General features: G+C 50.7%; 1 protein-coding gene across 2 annotated transcripts in view; it reads left to right on the plus strand.

Annotated features, from left to right (window-relative positions):
* SEMA5B (semaphorin 5B) overlaps positions 1-22,467 on the plus strand; it is a 40,398-nt gene that overhangs the window by 14,766 nt on the left and 3,165 nt on the right. For both annotated transcript variants that reach the window (XM_057697148.1, XM_057697147.1), the window contains exons 4-15: positions 7,263-7,325; positions 7,668-7,766; positions 8,211-8,424; positions 9,073-9,358; positions 11,615-11,750; positions 12,932-13,139; positions 13,271-13,478; positions 19,756-19,873; positions 20,023-20,204; positions 21,526-21,669; positions 21,831-21,978; positions 22,116-22,341. In XM_057697148.1, coding sequence (XP_057553131.1) covers positions 7,263-7,325; positions 7,668-7,766; positions 8,211-8,424; positions 9,073-9,358; positions 11,615-11,750; positions 12,932-13,139; positions 13,271-13,478; positions 19,756-19,873; positions 20,023-20,204; positions 21,526-21,669; positions 21,831-21,978; positions 22,116-22,341 — 2,032 coding nt within the window. The remainder of the gene's footprint in view (positions 1-7,262; positions 7,326-7,667; positions 7,767-8,210; positions 8,425-9,072; positions 9,359-11,614; positions 11,751-12,931; positions 13,140-13,270; positions 13,479-19,755; positions 19,874-20,022; positions 20,205-21,525; positions 21,670-21,830; positions 21,979-22,115; positions 22,342-22,467) is intronic.

The following is a 22,467-nucleotide window of genomic DNA, read 5'->3' on the forward strand; positions in this document are numbered from 1 at the left end:
AGAGATGTCAGTAGAGAAGAGATTAAATGCATTTTGGGGAGGTGGGAAATGGATGGAGCAAATCCATTGGATTTAGTAGAGCAGAGCAGTTTACAGAGGGAGATATGGCAGAGAAGCAAGGGTACTCCCCAGAAGGCCTCAGAAATTGGGGTGTTGGGTATTGCGGAATGTGGGATGAGGTACAAGGCTAAAAGGGGAAAATGGTTGAAATTCTCTAAATTGAGAGTTCAGAACCCAGATCTCCTATCCCATCCCACACAGTCATCCCTTCCTCCATTTTCCCCCTTCCCCAACAAATATCCACTAAGAACCTTTTTTCTCATTTTAAAAAAATTTTATTGACGTATGGTTGGTTTGCAATGTTGCGTTAATTTCTTCTGTGCAGCAAAGTGACGGAGTTATACATACATATATATATTCTTTTTCATGTTCTTTTCCATTATGTTTTGTCACAGGATATTGACTATAGTTCCCTGTAGGGACCTTGTTCTTTATCCATCCCGTATATAATAGTTTGCCTCTGCTAATCCCAAACTCCCATTCCTTCCCTCCCCTCCCCCCCTCCCCCTTGGTATCCACAAGTCTGTTCTCTATGTCTGTGAGTCTGTTTCTGTTTTGTAGATATATTCATTTGTGCCGTATTTTAGATTCCACATATGAATGATATCATATGGTATTTGTCTTTCTCTTTCTGACTTACTTCGCTTATTATGATAATCTCTAGGTCCATCCATGTTACTACAAATGGCATTATTTCATTCTTTTTGATGGCTGAGTAATATTCCACTGTCTTTATATACCACATCTTCTTTATCCATTCATCTGTAGATGGACATTTAGGTTTTTTCCATGTCTTGGTTATAGTGAATAGTGCTGCTGTGAACATAGGGCTGCATGTATCTTCTTGAATTATAGTTTTGTCTGGGTATACACCCAGGAGTAGGATTCCTGGATCATATGGCAACTCTAATTTTAGTTTTTTGAGGAATCTCCATACTCTTTTCCATAGTGGCTGCACCAATTTACATTCCCACCGACAGTGTAAGAGGGTACCCTCCACATCCTCTCCAGCATTTGTTATTTATAGACTTTTTAATGATGGCCATTCTAATTGGTGTGAGGTTGCTCCTTGTAGTTTTGATTTGCATTGCTCTAATAATTAGTGATGTTGAGCATCTTTTCATGTGCTTATTGCCACCTGTATGTCCTCTTTAGAGAAATGTCTATTTAGGTCTTCTGCCCATTTTTCAATTGGGTTGTTTGGTTTTTTGTTGTTGAGTTGTATGAGCTGTTTGTATATTTTGGAAATTAAGCTCTTGTTGGTTGCATCATTTGCAAATATTTTCTCCCAGTCCATAGGTTGTCTTTTCATTTTGTTTGTGGTTTCCTTTGCTCTGCAAAACCTTGTAAGTTTGATTAGGTCCCATTTGTTTATTTTTGTTTTTATTTCTATTGCCTTCAGAGACTGACCTAAGAAAACATTGGTATGATTTATGTCAGAGAATGTTTTGCCTATGCTCTCTTCTAGGAGTTTTATGGTGTCATATCTTATGTTTAAGTCTTTAAGCCATTTTGAGTTTGTTTTTGTGCATTGTGTGCAGGTGTGTTCTAACTTCATTGATTTACATGCAGCTGCCCAACTTTCTCAGCACCACTTTCTGAAGAGAGTTTTTTCCCATCTTATGGTCGTGCCTCCTTTGTCAAAGATTAATTGACCCTATGGTGTGGGTTTTTTTCTGGGCTCTCTATTCTATTCCATTTATTCATATGTCTGTTTTTGTGTCAATACCACACTGTTTTGATTACTGTAGTTTCATAATGTTGTCTGAAGCCTGGGAGGATTATGCCTCCTGCTTTAAGACCCTTTCTTTAAAGACCCAGCTGGTGAGGTTCTAAACTTGGAGACCCTAGGAAAGTTGAAATCGCGCTAACGGGATGTAGGGCTAGAACAATATTTCTCCTTTTTCTCTCTTTGTGCAATTTATTTATTGAAGAAACCTGCTCATTTGTCCTATAGAGTTTCCCACAATCTGGACTTTGCTGGTTGTAATCCAAGTGATGCAATTTAACATGTTCTTCTGTTCCCTGTATCATCCGTAAGCTGATTGTTAGGTCTAAAGACTGTATTCAATTTAGATTCTGGCAAGATTACTTCAGAGGTGTTATTGTGCACCTTTTTAGGGGGTACATAGTATTTGATTTTCTCTCTCTCTCTTTTTTTTAATGTTAGCAGCCATTGATGACTGTTTCCCAGATCCATTAATCCTTTAGGTGTTGCAGTGTATTAGCTGGACCACTTCTACAAGGAGAAACTTCTCATCTACTATTGGATTAGCCAATGATACAGTCATATAGAAAAGGCAGGATAAATGTTTGATACTCTGTCTTTATTCACCAGTTTTCAAATAATGAATGGGCTTGGTAGTATTTGTCAATGATGATCAGTTAATTTCATTATTTTATGATGATGATGCTGATTATTACAGACTCATGGCTTTAAACGTTGTGGATGTTCCAACCCATTGCAGTTATCTCTCATGACTGTCCCATCTTTTGCTAGTAGGGGGCCTCTTCAATTGGCTCCTGGGCCTTTGACACTATGACCCTAGTGGTCTTTGATTGCTTCCTTACCATTTGGAGGAGATATTCTAGGCTTACCTTGTGTATTTCCTGCCCCAGACCTGGAATTAGCTGTTTCTCTAAGAAACCTTGATTCCTTTCAGTGGGAAATGGTTAGTGATTTATTTTTCAATATCAATAGCCAAAAATCACCAGACATTTGAGGAAAGCCTCTAAAGTGAAAGAGAAAGATCAAAACAAACAAGCAAACAGAATGAAGGAAGCTGTAAGAAACAGGGACAATACAAGATATACAAGAAAATGCTTTTTAAATAAATTTTAAAAACTAGTATCTTCTGAGATATAAAAATATGTTTTGTTTATAAAACATTAAATTAAAAATGAAAATTTGAAAAGTGTTTGGGGAAATAAAAATCGAAGGATTAGAAGATAAAGTTGAAGAAAAACCTCAGAAATTAGAACAACAATAACAAAAAAAGAAATGGAAAACAGGGAGAGAAATAACAGAAAACTAGAGGATCAATGCACAAGGGCCAACAGTGGATTGGATTAATAAGAGTTACAAAGAGAAGAGAGGAAAAGATGAGGAAGAAATTAAGGATGAAATAACATAAGAAAATTTGCCAAAACAGAGGATGAGTCTTCACATTGAAAGGGCTGACCGAGTTCCCAAAAGAGACCTGCACTAAGGCACATCATTGCGAATTTCAGGATACTGTTATCAAAGAAATGATCCTAAAAGTTCTAGCTGGTTTTTTTTTTTCCCTAAAGAGAAAAGGAAAAAGAAAATGATCACTACAAAAGATTGGGAGATAAGAATTACACAAGACTTCTCAATAGCGACACTGGAATCTAGAAGACAATGGAGGAATAAATGCCATTAAAATTCTGAGTGAAAATTATTTTCAACTTAGAATTCTATACCAAAACGATCAATCAAGTATGAAGATAGAATGAATCAGACATGCAAGAATTTTAAAAAATTGATCTACCGTGTTCCTTTTCATAGGAAGATACTGGAGATGTGTTCTACCAAAATAAGCAAGTAATTCAAGAAAGAGGGAAACATGGGATTCAGCAAACAGGAGAGGAGAGGAGGTAAGTCCCAGGTTAACAGCCAAACAGGAGATCTCAGAAGCAACTGGGTCATCCTGGGGCAGGAGGCTGGAGGTTGGGGCAGGAGGAAGAGAATGGGAATGAATAGGTTACCTGAACCATTTGTGTGTACAGTTAGCAAATGACCTTGAGAGGCTGTTGGTCATTAGGGAAAAATCAGTGATAGGTACATTGTAAAACAAGCCAGTGAAGAAAATCAAAACAATTATTCAGTCCAGGAAAAATAAAAAGGTGGTCAAAAAAGGAAACCTCATCAGAATAGGCATATTTCATTCATTCCCAGAGGCATATGCTTTCACATTTTACTGAGTCTGAAATCAGGCCACATCTTTCTGTAAAAGGCATCTTACAGTCACCGTTGGCCAGACCACAGTCCTGATGGCGTTGTCTCTACCCACAAAGGCGTGAACTTGGTCATTATTCCTGGTGTTCTCACCCAGAAACAGCAACCCATTGACATGTCAGTCCACAAACCATTTTAGGATCATATGAGGAGGGACTATGGGTCCTGGTTTGTCAGAAAACCTTCTGTGGACACCTGTGGGTAAGATCAAGAAAGTGCCAGCATCTGACCTGCAGAATGGGGGCAATGACGTGGAAGAAAATTCTGGAAACCAGAGAGGAACACTCTTGAAGAACTGCTGCATCATTGGCTTCCTGGGTGGTTCAGAAAACGATAGTCCAAAACAAGCAAACAGACAAACACACAAAACAACAGAAAATGGGCACTGATGATGGAATAGAATAGTGATTCAGAAGAGATGAACTCTGAATTCGAAGAAGGTTTAAGAATACTTAATTAATTTGCTAATGTTTTTCTTTTTTGTATGTACAAGATTAATACATGATTACATATATATCTAAATAAGAGCACTTCCAATAAGCTGACATTAAATATTTAAGTAATAAAGGAGCTTGGCAGCATGTTTTTGTTCTTCATGGTTCATATTACAGTCAATGGTGTCTTACATTCAGTGACATCTGGGGTTCTAGTTGGTAGCAGTGAATGATTTTCACATATTCACAGTAATGTAAATACCAGTGTTGATTTTAAAGTGTTAAATAATTTTATTAAAATATTAAATAATTAATATTACATAATTATAATGGGAGGACAGGGAGAGAGGAAATGTATGTGTGCTTTGGGGTAGGGGAGAATGGAGATAGGTAAGTGGAAAAAACTTCATCTCCATAACAGGAAGTCAGAAGATGAAGTCTGATATTTTGATACATATTTTTGAGAAATTGGATTAAAAAAAAAACATGAACAGAAAAATAGCTCAAAGAGTCTAAGTAGCTGTCCTTGGGAAATGGGGTTGGGGTGTGAGAGGAGTCGGTTGCTGGGGGTTCCTTAAATTATTTTTTTCATGCTATTTAACTTTTTAAACTCTGTGCATGATTACTTTGATAAAAATAATTTTTAAAATAAAATAAAAATAAATAAAATGACTCAAGCCTGTTCTGTGCTCTTATCAGTATAAATATACATATTCTTTTCAGGCCATATGTTCTTACTTCTGGTTTGAGAAATCTACTCATGGTGAGAGGCTGCAGGATGTAGCAGAGAGATTAGCTCTAGTGTCAGTTGTCTGGGTTTGTACCTTGGGTTTGTTGCTTACTAGCTTTGAGACCTTGGGAAAATTGCTCAACCTCTCTGAGCTTCATTTTCTACCTGTAAAATGAAGAGAGAGGTGTGTCTAGTGCCAGTCCCGGTGCTCAGCTTTGTGTGCCTTTAACACCTTTTGATTGTACACAGCTGTCCCCCATGAGCCCCCACCACTCACAGTGGTATCCCCACCCCCTTAGAAATAAGGCTGGCCCCTTTGCCTACACAGTCCCCCTGCAGCCACCAGTGTCCGGAGCTTTAGGCCTGGACATCTGCCGTGTATGTGGGTCATTGCCCTTTTCTGCCCCCAGAGGCCCTGAGTTTGCTTGTTTATATCCTCTTTCCTCTCACATCAGGCTCAGTCTCGGAGCTGATGGGGTGCTGGGTATGACAATGGCTCCATTATTCCTGTCCGGATGAAGCCCATGGCTCTATGGCCAGATGCCAGGGGTCATTTGCCCTTCTCCAAGGTCCGGAAGCAGAGGCCTGAGCTCCAGACCTGGAATGGCAGGGTGAGCCCAGCCTGCTCGTCGGTCTGTTGGAGGCATAACCAAACTCACCACCCAGCTCCCAAATCCAGGGTCTGCAGAAGTCAGCCCTCCCTCTGCCCCGCCAGGCAGGCGCCCTGGGGCTGTGGTTGGGCTGCAGCCTAGACAGCAGAGAGCAGCCTAGCCACTCCGGCTCCCAGCACCTCTTCCCCTCCCACCTCCTGCGTCCTGGAGCTTGGCAGGCAGAGATTCCACGCCTAGAAGGAGTTTTGTTAGAGATTAAAAGCAGGTGGGGTTTTTTCTTCTTCTTTTCTCTCTTTTCTTTTCTTTTCTTTTCTTTTCTTTTCTTTTCTTTTCTTTTCTTTTCTTTTCTTTTCTTTTCCTTTTCTTTTCTTTTCTTTCTTTTCTTTTCTTTTTTCTTTTCTTTTTTTGTTCCGTTTGCCCTTTTGGATGGTGGAGCTGCTTGCTTAGGGCTCCCTCTCCCAGGACAGGTAGGCAGTTCATGTTTATACATGTGACCCAGAAATATGTAATGAGCCACCCTCCAGGGCTGACACTGCCTGGATGTGAAGGGTACCACTCCTCCCTCCAGCTGCTCTTCAGTGACTGGGCGGGCTCTCAGAGAGTACAGGCAGAATAGATGAAGGGGAAGGGGGTTTTCTGGGTGGGGACATCCCTCTCCTAATGCCACGGGCACTTGACAACACACAGTGTCCTCTGGGTCCCTGAGTGGAAACCGTGTCCCCCACACATGACCCCGCGATAGAGCATGAGTGATGTTACGGGGAAACAGGGAAGCAGCCTGCACAGAGGTGGGGGGAAGGTAGCAAGTAAGAAAGGGGAAGTCCTAGGTCCTTGAGGCAGTGAGATAAAGAGGAAAAAACCACATGGCCCTTGAATCAGGGATGTGGGTTCCAATCTCTGCTCTACCACAGAGCAGCAGCAAGACATGCAGAACTTTGCAGGGTTCTGGTGGGAAACGGAAGTCTATCGCCTGTATCTGAGGTTGGCAGATCTAGCCTTTCCTCCCCCACCCCTGCACCCTGGCCTCCCGTTCATTCGAGGAACATCTGGCACTTCATGGAGGCCCATTTCCCGTCTCCCACTCAGGGCCTGGGGTGGGAGAAGGTGAAGGTCCTTCTTGGCCACTCAAAGCTCCCTGGCTGATCTGGGGAAAGAAGGGGTTGGGGGGGGGTCCCAGGCCAGAGCCTCGTGGGGATGGTGTCGGCTGAGGAGGTTGTTACTGCAGGCCTCGCTGACCCAAGCAGGTGTGGAGGGTGTTGGGCTGAAGGGGTGTCTCTGGGTAGGGAGTCCGGCAGCCCTGCCGGGTCCGTGTGGATGTTGCGAGAGGAGCCTCACCCTGCAGGCCGCGGCTGGCCCTTTCCCAGCTCTCGGTCCCCTGCAGCCGCGGCTGCCGCCTGCTCTGGCCGGGAGGGGCACAGCCGTGTGATGTCTGTGTGCTCCCCCCACAGGCCACAGAGTGGGCCTCCAACGAGGACACACGCCGCTCCTGCCAAAGCAAAGGCAAGACCGAGGTAGGTGGCCTTGGTAGCCCGGGGCCTGGCTGAGGGCCGGCGGGAGGCCTGTGGTTGTGGGGGTGGAGGGGTACCATGTGGGCACGAGACCGCCTGCATGAGAGGCCCAGGGCTCCTGGTGCAGGTGAGGATGCAGCATGTGCGCGGGTGGGAGGCAGGGAGCCGGCCTGGAGGTGGGGAGGAGGGGGACACCTGCAGCGGCAGCCTCAGCTTCTGAGTGGGATGGATCTGGGGCAGAGGGGAGTGCCCTCGCGTATCTGTGGTGCAGTGGAGTGAGGGAAAGACACCCAGCTCTGCAGCTGGAGAGCGTGTCCCTCTGCTACTTCCCCTTTCTCGCTTCAGGAGGAGTGTCAGAACTACGTGCGAGTCCTGATGGTCACTGGCCGGACAGTGTTCATGTGTGGGACCAATGCCTTTTCCCCAGTGTGCTCCAGCAGACAGGTGCGGGCTGCGTAGGGCCCGGCAGACGGAGGGGACACCACGAGGGTCTCTCACTCAGGCACACAGCCTTGGAGTGGGGCTGCCAGGTCAACACAGAAACCAGAGCAAAAAGGATGCCCAGTTAGATTTTAAATTCAGATAAAAAACAGAGAGTGTTTTAGTATAAGTGTATCCCATGAAAGATTTGGGATATACTTATACTAAAAAATTATTCATTGTTCATCAAAATTCAGCTTCACCTTGGAGGGCCCTGACTCCTGGCATAGCCTCCTCCTTTAAAGATGACTGCTCCCTCGGAGGGGCTGCGGGGTGGGCAGGGAGGAGGAGGTGGAGGGAAGGAGAGGCCCAGAGAGACCAGGCACCCAGGAGGAAACAAAACTGGGGGGGAAAGAACAGGCAGCCCAGGGTGACAGGAAAAGGCACCCATCTACCCCTTGTCCCCAGGTGGGGAACCTCAGCCGGACCGTGGAGAAGATCAATGGTGTGGCCCGCTGCCCCTACGACCCGCGCCACAACTCCACAGCTGTCATCTCCTCCCAGGGGGAGCTCTACGCGGCCACGGTCATCGACTTCTCGGGTCGGGACCCCGCCATCTACCGCAGCCTGGGCAGCAGGCCACCACTTCGCACCGCCCAGTATAACTCCAAGTGGCTCAACGGTAAGGAGACCCAGGCCCGGGGGTGGGGGGGTCCCCTGGTTCTAATCCAGCCAGCCCATCCTGACCCCCATCAGTTTCCTTCCTGCTCAACCAGAGTGGGGCAGATGGTTGCCCAAGGACCACAGCATGTCAGAGATGGACTCTGGAAAAAATCGCAGATGTCCTGAGGACCCAGAGCTGATGGAGGGCAGGCTATGAAGGGAGAGAAAGAGTTAGGAATTGATGAAGAGGAAAGGTTATGGGAAAGAAAAGATTGGGAGAGGGCGATGGGAGTTTCTTGTCCCCCGGAGTTGAGTCCCTGCTTCTCCACGAGCGAGCTGTGCGGCCTTGAGCAAGTCCTTGACCTCTGTGGGCCACAATGGTCTCATCTGTGATATGGGGAAAACATAGGGTATACCTCATAGCTTGTTAAGAGGATCAAATGAGTTAATCCATTAGTACTTATAAGAGTGGCTGGTACCCAGTGAGTGCTCTGCTACCTGTTAACTATTATCATACCTGCACTTCGTGTTGGAGGTGGGAACAGGTCACCAAGCTGGTGGGGGTTTCAGGATGCCCATCCGAGGAAACGGAAGTGGTCAAGTACTCTCAACTCTGCCCCCTTCTCCCTCCTGGCCTGACCCACCCCTGTTCCTCTTCTGCCCACAGAGCCAAACTTTGTAGCAGCCTATGACATCGGGCTGTTCGCATATTTCTTCCTGCGGGAGAACGCAGTGGAGCACGACTGTGGGCGCACCGTGTACTCTCGGGTGGCCCGCGTGTGCAAGAATGACGTAGGGGGCCGCTTCCTGCTGGAGGACACCTGGACCACTTTCATGAAGGCCCGGCTCAACTGCTCCCGCCCGGGCGAGGTCCCCTTCTACTACAACAAGCTGCAGAGTGCCTTCCACCTGCCCGAGCAGGACCTCATCTATGGGGTCTTCACCACCAACGTGTGAGTGCCTCCCCTCAAACCCCCCATGTCAGGGACGCGCTCTGATCTGCCTTTGCAGCCTGGTGGCCTCAGGCAAGTCCCAGCCCTTGTTTCTCTTTCTGTAAAATGGGGATTGCGGTGCCTTCTGTACTGGGTCCTCTGCGGATTTTGTGACCTGCTGTTCTGGGTTGCTGTGATGGGCAGGCCTAGACCAGGTATGACGAAAGTAAAAGGAGCTGGATTGTGGCTCCGTGAAGGAAGAACTTGGCTGGTGATGAAAATGAAATAGGCTGCCTTGGATGAGGGTCCAGCAGCTGCCCACTGGGGAGGCTCAGAGGGGACTCTTTACCCTTCCAACCTCAAGACTCCATGGTCCTGCTGCATCTAACCAGCAGAGTCTTCTGGCAATGCTGACCGCCCTGGAAAACACAGGCTGGGAATTAGAAGGGTAACCACCGAGATCATGAGACCCTCCTTCCACGGCATCCTTCTGTGTATAGGCTGACCCATTCAGGTGATTTTTGTATAGAGAATGATCAATGGGCAGCAGAGAACAAGAAACACATTTGTTGTCCAGGATGCTGTGCTGGGTTCTTTGTAAGGACAGAAACATATGAAGCATAGAGTGGTGTTTGCTTACCTTGGGCCCAGCTGGCAGGCACTGGATGAGGGCCAGGCTAGAGGAAGGATAGTCTGAGGCGATGGACAGGGAGGAGAATAAAGCAGGGAAACTGGAGCAGAGAAGCCATCCAAGCGAGGGGACAGACCTGCAGCACAGCCCACACAGGCCACGAGCTGACAGCCGGGACTTAGTGACCAGCCCGCCGTCAGCAGCAGAAGGTGGGCCACCATGAGCAAGGGCAGGAGTGACTGGAGAGGCATCGAGGGAAAATAGCAACATTGATGCAGACTGCAAATCATTTATACGTTGTGCACCTTCTCCATGCCCCAGGTTCTTATCGTGGTGGCGGTCAGGGAGGCGGGGAACACACCAGTGAGCAAGAGCAGAGCGGACTCTGCCCGTAACGAGCTTACATTCTCAAGAGGGAGGTTATTAAATGCCCAGTGTTACCTGTAATAAATTCTACAAAGGGAAAGGGCAGTGTGCAGAGAAGCCGTCATCATTATGGAAGGGTGATGATCAGGGAAGGCTTCCTGTAGGAAGTGACATCTACAGGATGACTGGGGATTAACTAGGGGAAAGGAGCATTCCAGCCCGAGGGAACAACATGTGCAAAGCTTGGGGGTGGAAAAAATGATTGAGGAATTGAGTGGAGACCCATGTGGCAGGAAATTGGCGGGTGAGGAGGTGAAAGACAGGAGAGTCCGCTGAAGAGTGGGCATGGGAGGATTATGTATGGAAGCACCTTGCAGACTGCTTTAAGGGTTTTGATCTTTATCCTAAGAGTAAGGAGAAGTTATGAAAGAGTTTGAAGCAGGACAGGGACTAGCTCAGATGTGCGTTTTGCAACACTCACTCCAGCTGCTGTGTGGAGGATGAATTCGAGGAGACTGGACAGGCTGCAGGGACAGTGCAGCATTCTGGAGGAGACGGTGGGGGCTGTGAGCAGGCAGAGGGGGAGCGAAATGCACACATTTGGGAGAGGGACTGAGTGCAGAGAAGAGCCCTGGAAACATTTGGTGTAGTGGTATCCTCTCTCCGAACTGTCCGCATCAGACTCATAGAAACATCTGATTCCATGACTGAAAGGGTTCTGAGAGGTAATCTGACTCCAGGTGTTGGGCTGCAGCACAGATCACTGGTTTGGTAACCAGGTTGTTGTTGTTTAAATAACATAAATGAAATGGAATCGGCTGGAATAAAAATATCAGCGTATAATGTATTTAGTAAGGGTGTGTATTGTTCCAGGAAAATTCGTTGCAAATGTGTATGTCTCCACATGTGTGTGTCCTTCTGAACTGTAATATAAAATATATTTCTTACAGTGGGCCATGGACTAAAATGCCTGAAAACCATGGACTTTATTTGACCCCCCCCCCACTGAATAAAGGAAGGGGATGAGGAGGTAGCTCAGAAGGATCCACCAGTGCTTCTCATCAGTGGGTCTTTCTTTTGCGGAGGGTTTGTAGGGTGTGAGAACCATGTCTCCTCCTTCTGTGATACCCCGGTGGTGCAGAAGACACCAGACTCATCATAGGCGCTTAATTAGCCTTGAAGCTGTGCCATGCTGTGATCTGACAGCCGGCTGTGCTATTTAAGGGGAGGGTGCCGGGGCCTCCAGGGAAGGCAGCACCCCACCATCTCTTGCCTTTCAGAAACAGCATTGCCGCATCTGCTGTTTGCGCCTTCAACCTCAGTGCCATCTCTCAGGCTTTCAATGGCCCGTTTCGCTACCAGGAGAACCCCAGGGCTGCCTGGCTCCCCATCGCCAACCCCATCCCCAATTTCCAGGTACAGCTCTCCTCCGCTTGCCTTCTCTTCACATATCACCCTCCCCCAGACTGCCAGCCACAAGCTGATTCCCAACTACTTAGCGCAACCACCAAATGTGTCCCTGCTGGTCTCTGCCCATCTGCAGGGTCTGCATTGGTTCCCTAAGCAGGTGGTAACGTCAAGACTGAGGAGTGAGAAAGGGAGAGTGGGTGGGATGCAGAGCAGAGCAAGGGAGCTGGCTCTGAGCCATCTCTAAATGTGACCCCTCACCTCCAAAGAGGCAGGAAGGTGGGACCTCAGCTCTACTTAGTGTAGGGAACCAGGAGAGCACTCACAAGCTGTCTGGCCAGAATTCAGGGATTTTTAGCTGGAGTCTGCTTTCAGTCTACCCAGCATGGGTACTAATGCCTGGAGGGTCTCTGAATGCCAGGAGTGGTCAGAGCCCAGCCATGGGTGGTGTGAGCATCCCCAGTGTGTGATGGGGGAGGGGAAAGAGTCATGGGACAAAAAAAAACTACAGATGGTTGACTTTCATATCCATCCAACTTCCTGCCCAGAGGGCAGAATGGAGCAGGGAAAAACCTCAAGCTTTTCAGTAGTACAATCCTGACCCAGGTCTAGCCCTCTCTGCGTGACCCTGGGCAAGACACTCAACTTCCTTGAGTCTCTTTATCCTTATCTGGTACATGGGAGTAATACCATCGACCTCATAGATACTTCCAGGGTTGATATGCACCTGAGGTGGTCCGTAGTCTGTAGCAGGTGCTCAGTGAAAGGCAGTTGCCTTCCAGCTTTGGTTTAGAAGGCGTTGAGAACCTTGAGCTGATAGGGACACCGGAGAGGGAAGGCAGGGCTTGGCCCTACATGGGGGAGGGGCACGTACAGCGACAGCAGGAAATAACAGGACACGTTATCCACATTCATGTGCTCAGTTTTTTAGATAATCCAGCCCCCGTTTCATCTTCCTGTCCTCCTCTCCATCCCTGGTAGGTCCCTCCTCCCCCATCTTCCCAGCCTCATTTTCCCTTAGTTCCCAAAGATGAGGCATCTTCCTGGAAGAGGGTGCAGGGCACTTAGCGGGGGATGCTGGGGTGGGGAGCTGCGACTGGAGCATCAGAGTCTGGGTGGCGAGGAAGTAGGGGATACGGGATGACAGCAGCCTGACGGCTGGACACGCGCGACCCGGTTCTCCGGCGCAGTGCGGCACCCTGCCCGAGGTGGGCCCCAACGAGAACCTGACGGAGCGAAGCCTGCAGGATGCACAGCGCCTGTTTCTGATGAGCGAGGCCGTGCAGCCGGTGACACCCGAGCCCTGCATCACCCAGGACAGCGTGCGCTTCTCACACCTCGTGGTGGACCTCGTGCAGGCCAAGGATACGCTCTACCACGTGCTCTACATCGGCACGGGTGAGGCCGCCCCGCCCCGCCCCGCCTAGCCGGCGCTCGGGGTGGGAGGAGGTTGAGGGGCAGTGGCTGGGCTGCGAGGCTCCAGGGCCTTCAAGACCCCGCCCCCCCCCACCCCCATCTGGCCCCTGCAGAGTCCGGCACCATCCTGAAGGCTCTGTCCACGACGGGCCGCAGCCTGCGCGGCTGCTACCTGGAGGAGCTGCACGTGCTGCCGCCCGGGCGCAGGGAGCCGCTGCGCAGCCTGAGCATCCTGCACAGCGCGCGCGCGCTCTTCGTGGGGCTCAGCGACCGCGTGCTGCGCGTCCCGCTGGAGCGGTGCGCCGCCTACCGCAGCCGGGGGTAAGCGGCGCCGCGAAACCCTCACGCCCATCCGTGGCGACCTCGCTGGGAGCTGGCGCTTCCGTGGCATGTCGCCCCAGAGGGCATCCTGGCGCGGTCGCCGGCTGTGTGCCTTTGGAAAAGTCATTGAACCTCTCTGAACCTTGCTTTCCTCCTCATCAAGTCTCTGCAGGGTTGTTGAGAAGGATAAGTGGGGTGATCTGCCGAAACCACTTAGCACTCACCTGGGGGAAGTATGCCTCGAGCAACCGGTGGTGGCGGGTGTTATCGCTGCTATCAAGCCCACAGTCGAGGCCTGGCGGCCGTCTCTAGCCCACCTGATTTACTCTCGGTCCCTCCAGTTCAGAGAGGGGTCTTTTTCTTTGAAACCACAGCACTCACGATCCAGATGTGAGGGCAGAAGGGAAATGATGCTTTGCGTCGGCCCCCAAATTTCCTCTTCTAACTTCCCCACTTAGAGGAGGCAAAGAGGCCTGGCATGCGGGCGGTGGAGGTGCGGAACCATGTGGAGATGGGACACTGGCTTCCCAGCAACTTCTGCAATCAGTTCTCCACACCTTAGCTTCGGGTGGATTCACAAGTTTGGCAACAGTGACACCGGCATTTAAGAGGGGAAACGAAAGCCTGTTCCAAGGCCAAATGCAAATATATCTCAGACTCCTCACCATGTGAGGCTACCCCAAGCTGCACCCCCTCATCTTGGAGATAATCGAAAACTGCCTTTAGCTGGCATACCGCAGCCATGTGGGCTCCTGTGGCCTTTGCAACACAGGGACCTCCTGGCTGTGCCCATTTGTCCTCAAGATTTGGGAGACATATGGCACTCCTGCTGCCGAGGGTTGTTTTTCAACCCCAGTGGAGTGTGCTGGGATCGGAGCAGAGGCCTCAAGGGCCGGGGAGGAGGCTGGAAGGTCATGGTGTGACAGCAGGGAGGGGGGTGGGTGGGTGACGGCGCGAGGGCGGTGGGTAGACACCCAGGCTTCCCTCAGCCCCATCAGCAAAGCTCCAAACATTTGCTAAGCCCTCCCATGCTCACAGCATTTCACAGGGCTGTCGGTGCGAGGGAGGCAAGGTGAAATGGGCCTGGAGCACTCTCATTTCCCTCAGGGCTCTAGATGTCCGGGTGGGGAGAGAAACCTCGTCCTGAGTCTGACACGTGGGGAGGGAACGGGGTGTATGGTAGAGACGTGCGTGGTAGAATTGGGTACCCCTGAGGCTCCAACTCAGCTTCACCATCTACCAGCAATATGATTTTGAGCACGTTAACCTTTTGAGCTTTGAGTTTCTCATTGCGAAAAGAGGGGGAAATTGTGATGAAGCAGATGGTATTTCATTCTGGCGAGGAGTTGCAAGGCTTGGGAGTAATGCCCGTGAAGAGCCTAGTCCCACGAGTCATCACTGGCAGCCAGTGTCCTTATTCCCTTTTTATCTCCACAAATGCATGTAGGGGCCCTCCAGTCTCCTGGGCTCTCTGGAGTCTCAGAATTTGTGACATTGAATACTGACAGCACTGCTTGGCAATGAATCACAGCATTTCCCTCATGTCTGTGTACTTCTTTAACTCTTGTGTCGTTATTAAACTTTTCACACGTACCTTGTTCTTTAAGAGGTTGTAAATCCTTGAAGGCAAACCCGATGTCCCAGTATTTTTTATACTCCGCCAGGGGGCCACGCCCAGCCTTAGGCGCAAAGTGGCCTTCCACACATGACTGATCCTGCCATTGATGGATTGCTTAGCCTGAGAGGAGGTTGGGGAATGGGACTGGAAAGTGAATCGAGGCCAGCTGAGAATGCGAAGGGAGGATTTTGACTTGAATCCTGTGACGGGGGCACTGAAGTGGTCTTTGAGCAGGGGAGTGGCATGGCAGGCAGTGTGAATAGGTGTTTTACAAAGATCCATCAGACAGTGGCAAGCAGTGTTGTTGAGGGGCAGACGGCTGGCCAACATGAGACGCTGTGGCTCTAGGCCAGATATGACGTAATGGGGTCTGCTGTGGAACAAGGGGAAGGATGATGCCGGACGTTTCCCCACTCACGTGGCGCTGCAGACAGGAGACAGGGAGGTCATGTAGCGTGGCCACGTAGAACAGCAAGGTAGACAGAGGTCAGTTCAGAGTCTGATACTTTTGGTTTCCTGAGTTTGGGATAAGAGGCCTTGATATGTATAGTGGAAACCCTGCCCTAAAGCTGTAGGTGGATCTAAAATGTGAGGTTTCATTACTGTAAAGTGAATAAAACGACCAGAGTAAGCCTGTGCTGCCAGCAAGCTGTGCACTCGGGGAGCCCGGGAGCCAGCTGCCCATCACACTGTATCAAAATCTGTGCTGTCATGAGGCAGTTGGTCACAGGGTTTTACTGTGTCCCACGATAGACATTTCCTACCTTTTCCCTCATTCCTGCCAAAGCTGGCAGGAAGCTGAGGGTGGGTAAGCAGAAGTCCCTGCAAGCCCCCTCCTCTGCCCGTAATCCAGGGGCTCGTCTCCAGCACCCTCCTTTCACTTAGGCAAACCTCAGCCCCATCGGGCACCACCAGGATCCTGGCCGGGCCAGAGAGCCTAGTGCTCACAGGAGGAGGAGCAGAGGCAGTGAATGGCTGATCGGATCTACAAAGCAGGTGCTCCGTGCATGAAGAACTGCCCCCTTCCTCCCTCCAGCATGTCTTTCATGCTGCCCTGGAGGAAGGGGCCCCTCTTCACCAGCTTAGCCCAACCTCCCTCCCTGGCGGGGGGTCTAGGCCCCCCTCCACTGCCGTCTTAAGTAACGGCCACTTGCTCCCAAGCTCCACCCTGGACAGCTCCCGTTGTGAAACTTGCCACGCGGGGCTGGAATCCGCCTGCTTGCAAATTCCACCATCCATCTCTGTCCTGCTTCGGAGCCCATGGAATGAACCGTTCCCTTCTGTGACGGCTGCTTGAGACACTGCAGTGAAAAAGACCCGATGATATATTGTTGGTCTGATGGCTGCTCTCATGAAAGGAACTTTAAACAGCCCCCCATTCCTACAGTCAGAGACACGCTTTAACTCTCCCCTGCTTGGAGCTTTAATTTTCTTAAGAACATTCTCTGCTCTGGAAGCTTTGGCCCTTGGCCAAAAGCAGCAAATGTGGACAAGAAAAGAGCTCAGGCCCTGGTGCCAGGGGGTCTCACAGGTCTCCTTAGGCAGCCAGGGCCGGGGCGGGGCGGGGCAGGCACGTCCACGGAGAATCTGGTCTCCTCTTTCTTCTCTGGGAGAGTGGAGAGCAGAAGAGGCTGAGGGTGAGGGATCCTGAGTGAGGGGCTGGGGCCAGCATCTGCTCTTGTGTTCCTCTTTGCTCTTTTCTCATCCTGTCGTGGATTGGAAAGACGAGACACTTCATCTCTTGGCTTGGGTACCCTGACAAAAGTGGCCCTGGAGCGGCAGTTCTAATGCTGCTCATGACAAGCACCTGAGGAGCATTTCAGACACCAGCGCCTGGGCTTCCTCCCGTCCAGAAGGCCCAGAAATAGGAGGGGGTTTTGTTTTGTTCACTTAAGCTTTTTAAAAGATCCCCAGGAGGTTCTAATTTGTAGTCAAGACTGGGAACAAGTGTTCTAGAACTGGTTAGGCCCTTGATGAAAGAAGTAGCACAAGGCGAACTGCATTCCTCCAGAATCTTGTGTAAATCAATTCAAAATTTCTGTTCTTATCCATTCTCTCTACTTCAGACATTTGTTTTTGATGGATAGAATAATATTTATTATTATTATTATTATTAATTGCTAGTCATGACTAGTTTTTTTTAAATTATTTAATCTATGTTGCTTATAAAGTGCCATATCTGTGCTTCTAGAGCTTGGTACCCATTTCTGAGAGCTGAGGGAAATACACTTGGGAGTGGGTTTTACTGAGTTCTGATTGGCTGAATCTGCTAGCAGCAAATTTGACCCAAGTGTCAGCCAGTAAGCAGAACCTCAAAACCACGGGGTGCTGGGACTACTTTTGCATGTGTATTGTATTTAGTTCTGTGATGTCTAGTTTGATGTATTTGCTGGTGAAACACCCCCAAATCAAACCATTGATCCCAAATGAAAATATGAGCTCCCGTATATTGTATAATTTACACAAATTGTCCTTGAGAGAATAAAGTGGAAGCATAGTCTTGACAAACAGATGAGTGTTCTGGATTCCCAGGTGGGCCAGGGTATGTTTACTGGGTTGCAGCGAGGCCGTCACTCACTGGAACCCCACGCATCGCCTCCTTTATACAAGGTCATGGGTTGCTGGAGCAAGGGACAACACTGTCTTTGACCTCCTCTGGCAACAGGGGGAGCCCCACCCTCTTCTTTATAAGATCTCCATATAACCTCTTTTCTCTCTGGTCTATTGAATTCGGGGAAAATAAAGAACTCACCTGACAGGTGACTTTCCCTGAAGCTCCAAGAGAAAAGAAAGATTCTATCCTGGAGACACCAAAAGGGGCAGCGCCTTGACTCCTTTGTGTATCCTTTTAGCCGTGGGCAGCCTTGGTCCCTTTGGCCAAAGGAAAATCCCTCTGCAGACTCATGTCATCGCGTGGGCTCCCCCACCCTCTTTGTCATCCAGCACCTCCTTAACCCCAAACCTCTTCTGCTTTCTAAGCTCCAGTTTCTGTCCCACTCTCAGTGCTCCCCTAGACCCTCTGCAGCAAGCCCACCGCTGTGGAGCTGCCAGGCCTGGCCAGAGAGGGTGAAAGCTGGGGAAAGGAGGCACAAGGGACCCGGGGTGTCCTCCCCTGAGGTTGGCAATGGACTCCCGGGGTGTTGGAGGGAACGTCCTTCAGCTCCAGAATCTGATATTCTGTTTACTTAGCAATGGACAGCAAATCCTCATTCCATAATTCGCATACTGTTTTTCCCCTCCTTGGAGTCTTACCAGGAGAGATTTAATTTTTGTTGTCGTTAAAAGCCGTAGAGGATGCAATGACTAAGTCAGAAGTAGAAAGGGGAGAGAGGCGCCTAGGATGTGAGAAGTGGGGGCTCTGGGACGTGCATCAGCGTGTGGACCGTTACCGCTCCTGGCTCATCTGAGACAGACCATCCCGAGGCCTGCCTGGGATTGGGGACCTGGGATGCGACCCCTGGCTCATCCCAGCCTGAGTTCGTGCTTACAGTGCCAATGCATTGGACTCTGGGTCCTGCCCCTGAGCAGCACCAGCGTGGGATGCCCAGGTGTCCCCTGACCCTGCACCTGTGTGTTGAGGCATGGGCCCCCATGCACTCGGTGTGTGAAGTCAGACGCAGCCTCAGCCAGGAGGCGGGAGCATGAGGGGAAGAGTGTGGTGGGGAGGTCCAGGTTCTAGCCCTAGCTCTGCCATGTACCACTCGTGTGATCTTGGGGAAACGCCTCTTCCCTTCTCTGTGACTCTTTATTCCTTTGTACCATGAAAAGGTTGCGTAATGGGTCCCAGTGATTCTCAATCTGGCTGCCACTAAAATGACCCTCAATCTTTTAAATCCCCAGCCCACCCACGCACCCAGAGCTTCTGTCTGCGGTGGGCCCAAGTATCAGTATTTTCAAAAAACCTCCTTTAGGGACTTCCCTAGTGGCACAGTGGTTAAGACTCCACACTCCCAATGCAGGGGGCCTGGGTTCGATCCCTGGTCCAGGAACGAGATCCCGCATGCCGCAACTAAGATCCTGCATGCCACAACTAAAAAGATCCCGCATGTTGCAATGAAGATCTCACATGCTGCAACGAAGATTCTGCACACAGCAGTGAAGACCTGGCACAGCCAAATAAGTAAAAAATTTTTAATGCAGGAAATTGAAAACAAAAAAAAGCTCCTTTAGTGTCTCTAATGTGCAGCCGGGTTGAGAAGCACTGTGCCAGGTCGTCTGGAAGGCCCTTTCCATCATTACAATCATAGTGTCTGGCAGGGAGGCACTACCTCTTTGGATTTCTGTTCACCCCACCTTCACCCGTGGCCCTCGATGAGGAGTGTGGGGCACCCAGACTCAGGGAAGGCAGTCGTCTCTTGGTTAAGTGTGTGGGTTCTGGAGTGCCAGGGCGTGAGTCCCTGGTCATCTTTGGGTTTCCTCCACATAACATGGAGATAATAATAGTATCTTCCTCACTGAGTTGTTATATTGAGTAATTTAAGCTTCTAAAGTGCTTAAAATGGTGCCTGGCACACAGTACGTACTCAGTGAACTTAGCTGTTATTGTGGAGGACAACTGAATGAGAGAGGTGCCCAGAGGAGAGGGTCCAGGTGTACTCTTGGGATGCAGGTGATGGTGGGAGTCCAGTGGGCTTGAGTCCCTGGTCCTCTGTCTGGCAGGGCATGTCTGGGGGCACGGGACCCGTACTGCGGCTGGGACGGGAAGCAGCAACGTTGCAGCACGCTTGAGGACAGCTCCAACATGAGCCTCTGGACCCAGAACATCACAGCATGTCCCGTGAGAACCCTTCGGTACCCCCCACCAGGGACCTCTTGCCCCGAATTCAGGCTATGACTCTCCATCAGTGTCCCCACAGCCCTGGGAGCTTGTGCCTTCCCTGCCCCTGACTTGTGTGACAAGGTCCTGCTCCCGATGTGTGTCTGCAGGTGCGAAACGTGACTCGGGATGGGGGCTTCGGCCCATGGTCACCATGGCAACCATGTGAGCACTTAGATGGGGACAACTCAGGCTCTTGCCTGTGTCGGGCCCGAGCCTGTGACTCCCCCCGACCCCGCTGTGGGGGCCACGACTGCCTGGGGCCAGCCATCCACATCGCCAACTGCTCCAGGTATGTGAGGATATGGGGCTTGCCGGAGGTGGCCTTGGAATGGAGTAGGGGGAATAGAGGAAACGGGGCATCCCCAGCCAGGTGTCTGCACTAGGGGACAGAAAACACTCAAGCAGGAAGCATGAGCCCTGGGAGAGTTTCCACTCCAGTGGGAGAGAAGTTTCTGCCTTCTGATGCTCTTCATACAAAGAGGCATGGGAGTTATCCCCAGACAGATCATCACCTCAGTAAGCCTTGCTGTCCCAAACAGGAGGGACCGCATGGGATGGTGGTAGCTACGTAACCACTCTGAGCTTCTCTAAGTGAGGGTTACAATGCCCACCATGAAGCTTGTTGGGAGGGCTAAATGAGAGTGTGTATATATACATATGTATATGTGTATGAGTGTATATATATAGAGAGAGAGAGAGAAGAGAGGGAGGGAGGGAGAGTGCTTGCACACTGCCTACTACCTGGGGACTCCCTAAAGTGGTTAAAATAAATAACCCATCATTCTTGACACGCTTAAAATAATTTTATCCACAGTACACATTAATTTAACCATCACAACGGCCTCATGGAGTGGGAATACAGTCATTATCCTTACTTTAAAGATAAGAGTATGATGAGACACAGAAGGTTTTGGTAACTCACCCAGCCTTAAACAGCCACTAAGTGGTAGAGACAAAATTTGAAAATTAGGGACAAAGGAGACAAGAGTGGGTGGTGTCTTGAGGTTGGAGTAGTAGAATGGGGGAGAGAGCATGGGTTTGACTACAAGAGTCTGGGAATCAACAAGGCTGAAACAAAGGTTGCAGATGGGAAAGGCCTTGTCTCTCTCTCTTTTTTTTAAGCTCTTTATTGGAATATAACTGCTTTACACGGTTGTGCCAGTTTTTGCTGTACATCAAAGTGAATCGGCTGTATTTATACATATATCCCCATGTCCCCTCCCTTCCTATCCCAGCCCTCCAAGTCATCACCCATCATTGAGTTGCTCCCTGTGTTATGCAGCAGCTTCCCACTAGCTATTTTACATTTGGCCGTGTATATATGTCAATGCTATTCTCTCATGGCCTTCTCTAAAAGAATAAGTCCTTTGAACCTGCGAGGAGAGGCCATGTCCTATCTGCGTGTTCTAACCCTGAGCACAGCCCGATGTATGGAAGAAGGCTCTCAATTCCTGCTCCAGGAGTGAACAAATGAATGAGAAGTCCTGGTTAGGAGCTATTTTCTGCCAATGGCACTTCCTGACAACACACAAAATCCATCTACGTAGATGTAATTTGATCTGAGAAGCTAGGGCTCGGAGGGTCATTTGTCTCTATCCGGGCCCCACCAGGAACGGGGCGTGGACCCCGTGGTCATCGTGGGCCCTGTGCAGCACGTCCTGTGGGATCGGATTCCAGGTCCGCCAGCGAAGCTGCAGCAACCCTGCTCCGCGCCACGGGGGCCGCATCTGCGTGGGCAAGAGCCGGGAGGAGCGGTGAGCTAGGGTGTGGCTGGAGGTTTCTGCGACAAGCTAGCCCCTAGGAGGTGGCCTGGATTCTCCGGGTGGTCCAGTGGGCCCTCGCTTTCCCAGGGACCTCTCCTAGGGAAAGGGGAGCCCGCTCCCTAGGTGATGACGCCTCCCCCTCTTCCCCGCAGGTTCTGTAACGAAAACACACCTTGCCCAGTGCCCATCTTCTGGGCGTCCTGGGGCTCCTGGAGCAAGTGCAGCAGCAACTGCGGGGGCGGCGTGCAGTCGCGGCGCCGGGCCTGCGAGAACGGCAACTCCTGCCCGGGCTGCAGCGTGGTGAGGGCCGGGCCGGGGGGCGGGCGCGGGCGCGGGATGCAGGGACCTCGGGCCACCGGGAGGGCGGATGGGGCGGGGAGCGCAGGGCAGGCCTGGGGCTGCGAGGCTGTGCAACAGCACCAGCTCCCACCCCAAAGGAGTTCAAGACGTGCAACCCGGAAGGCTGCCCCGAAGTGCGGCGCAACACGCCGTGGACGCCGTGGCTGCCCGTGAACGTGACCCAGGGCGGGGCGCGGCAGGAGCAGCGCTTCCGCTTCACGTGCCGCGCGCCGCTGCCCGACCCCCACGGGCTGCAGTTTGGCAGGAGGAGGATGGAGACCCGGACCTGCCCCGCGGACGGCTCCGGAACCTGTGACACGGACGGTACGGCCCTGCGCCTCCCCACCCGCCACCCTCCCTCGCAGGCCCAGAGCTATGGGGCGGCGGTGGGGGGCCGCGGCGGGGAGCCGGGAGAGGAGGGGGCGGCGAGGGGACGTGCGGTTTGGAAGA

Source organism: Hippopotamus amphibius, chromosome 10 (assembly GCF_030028045.1).
Source record: "Hippopotamus amphibius kiboko isolate mHipAmp2 chromosome 10, mHipAmp2.hap2, whole genome shotgun sequence".
Taxonomy (NCBI): domain Eukaryota; kingdom Metazoa; phylum Chordata; class Mammalia; order Artiodactyla; family Hippopotamidae; genus Hippopotamus; species Hippopotamus amphibius.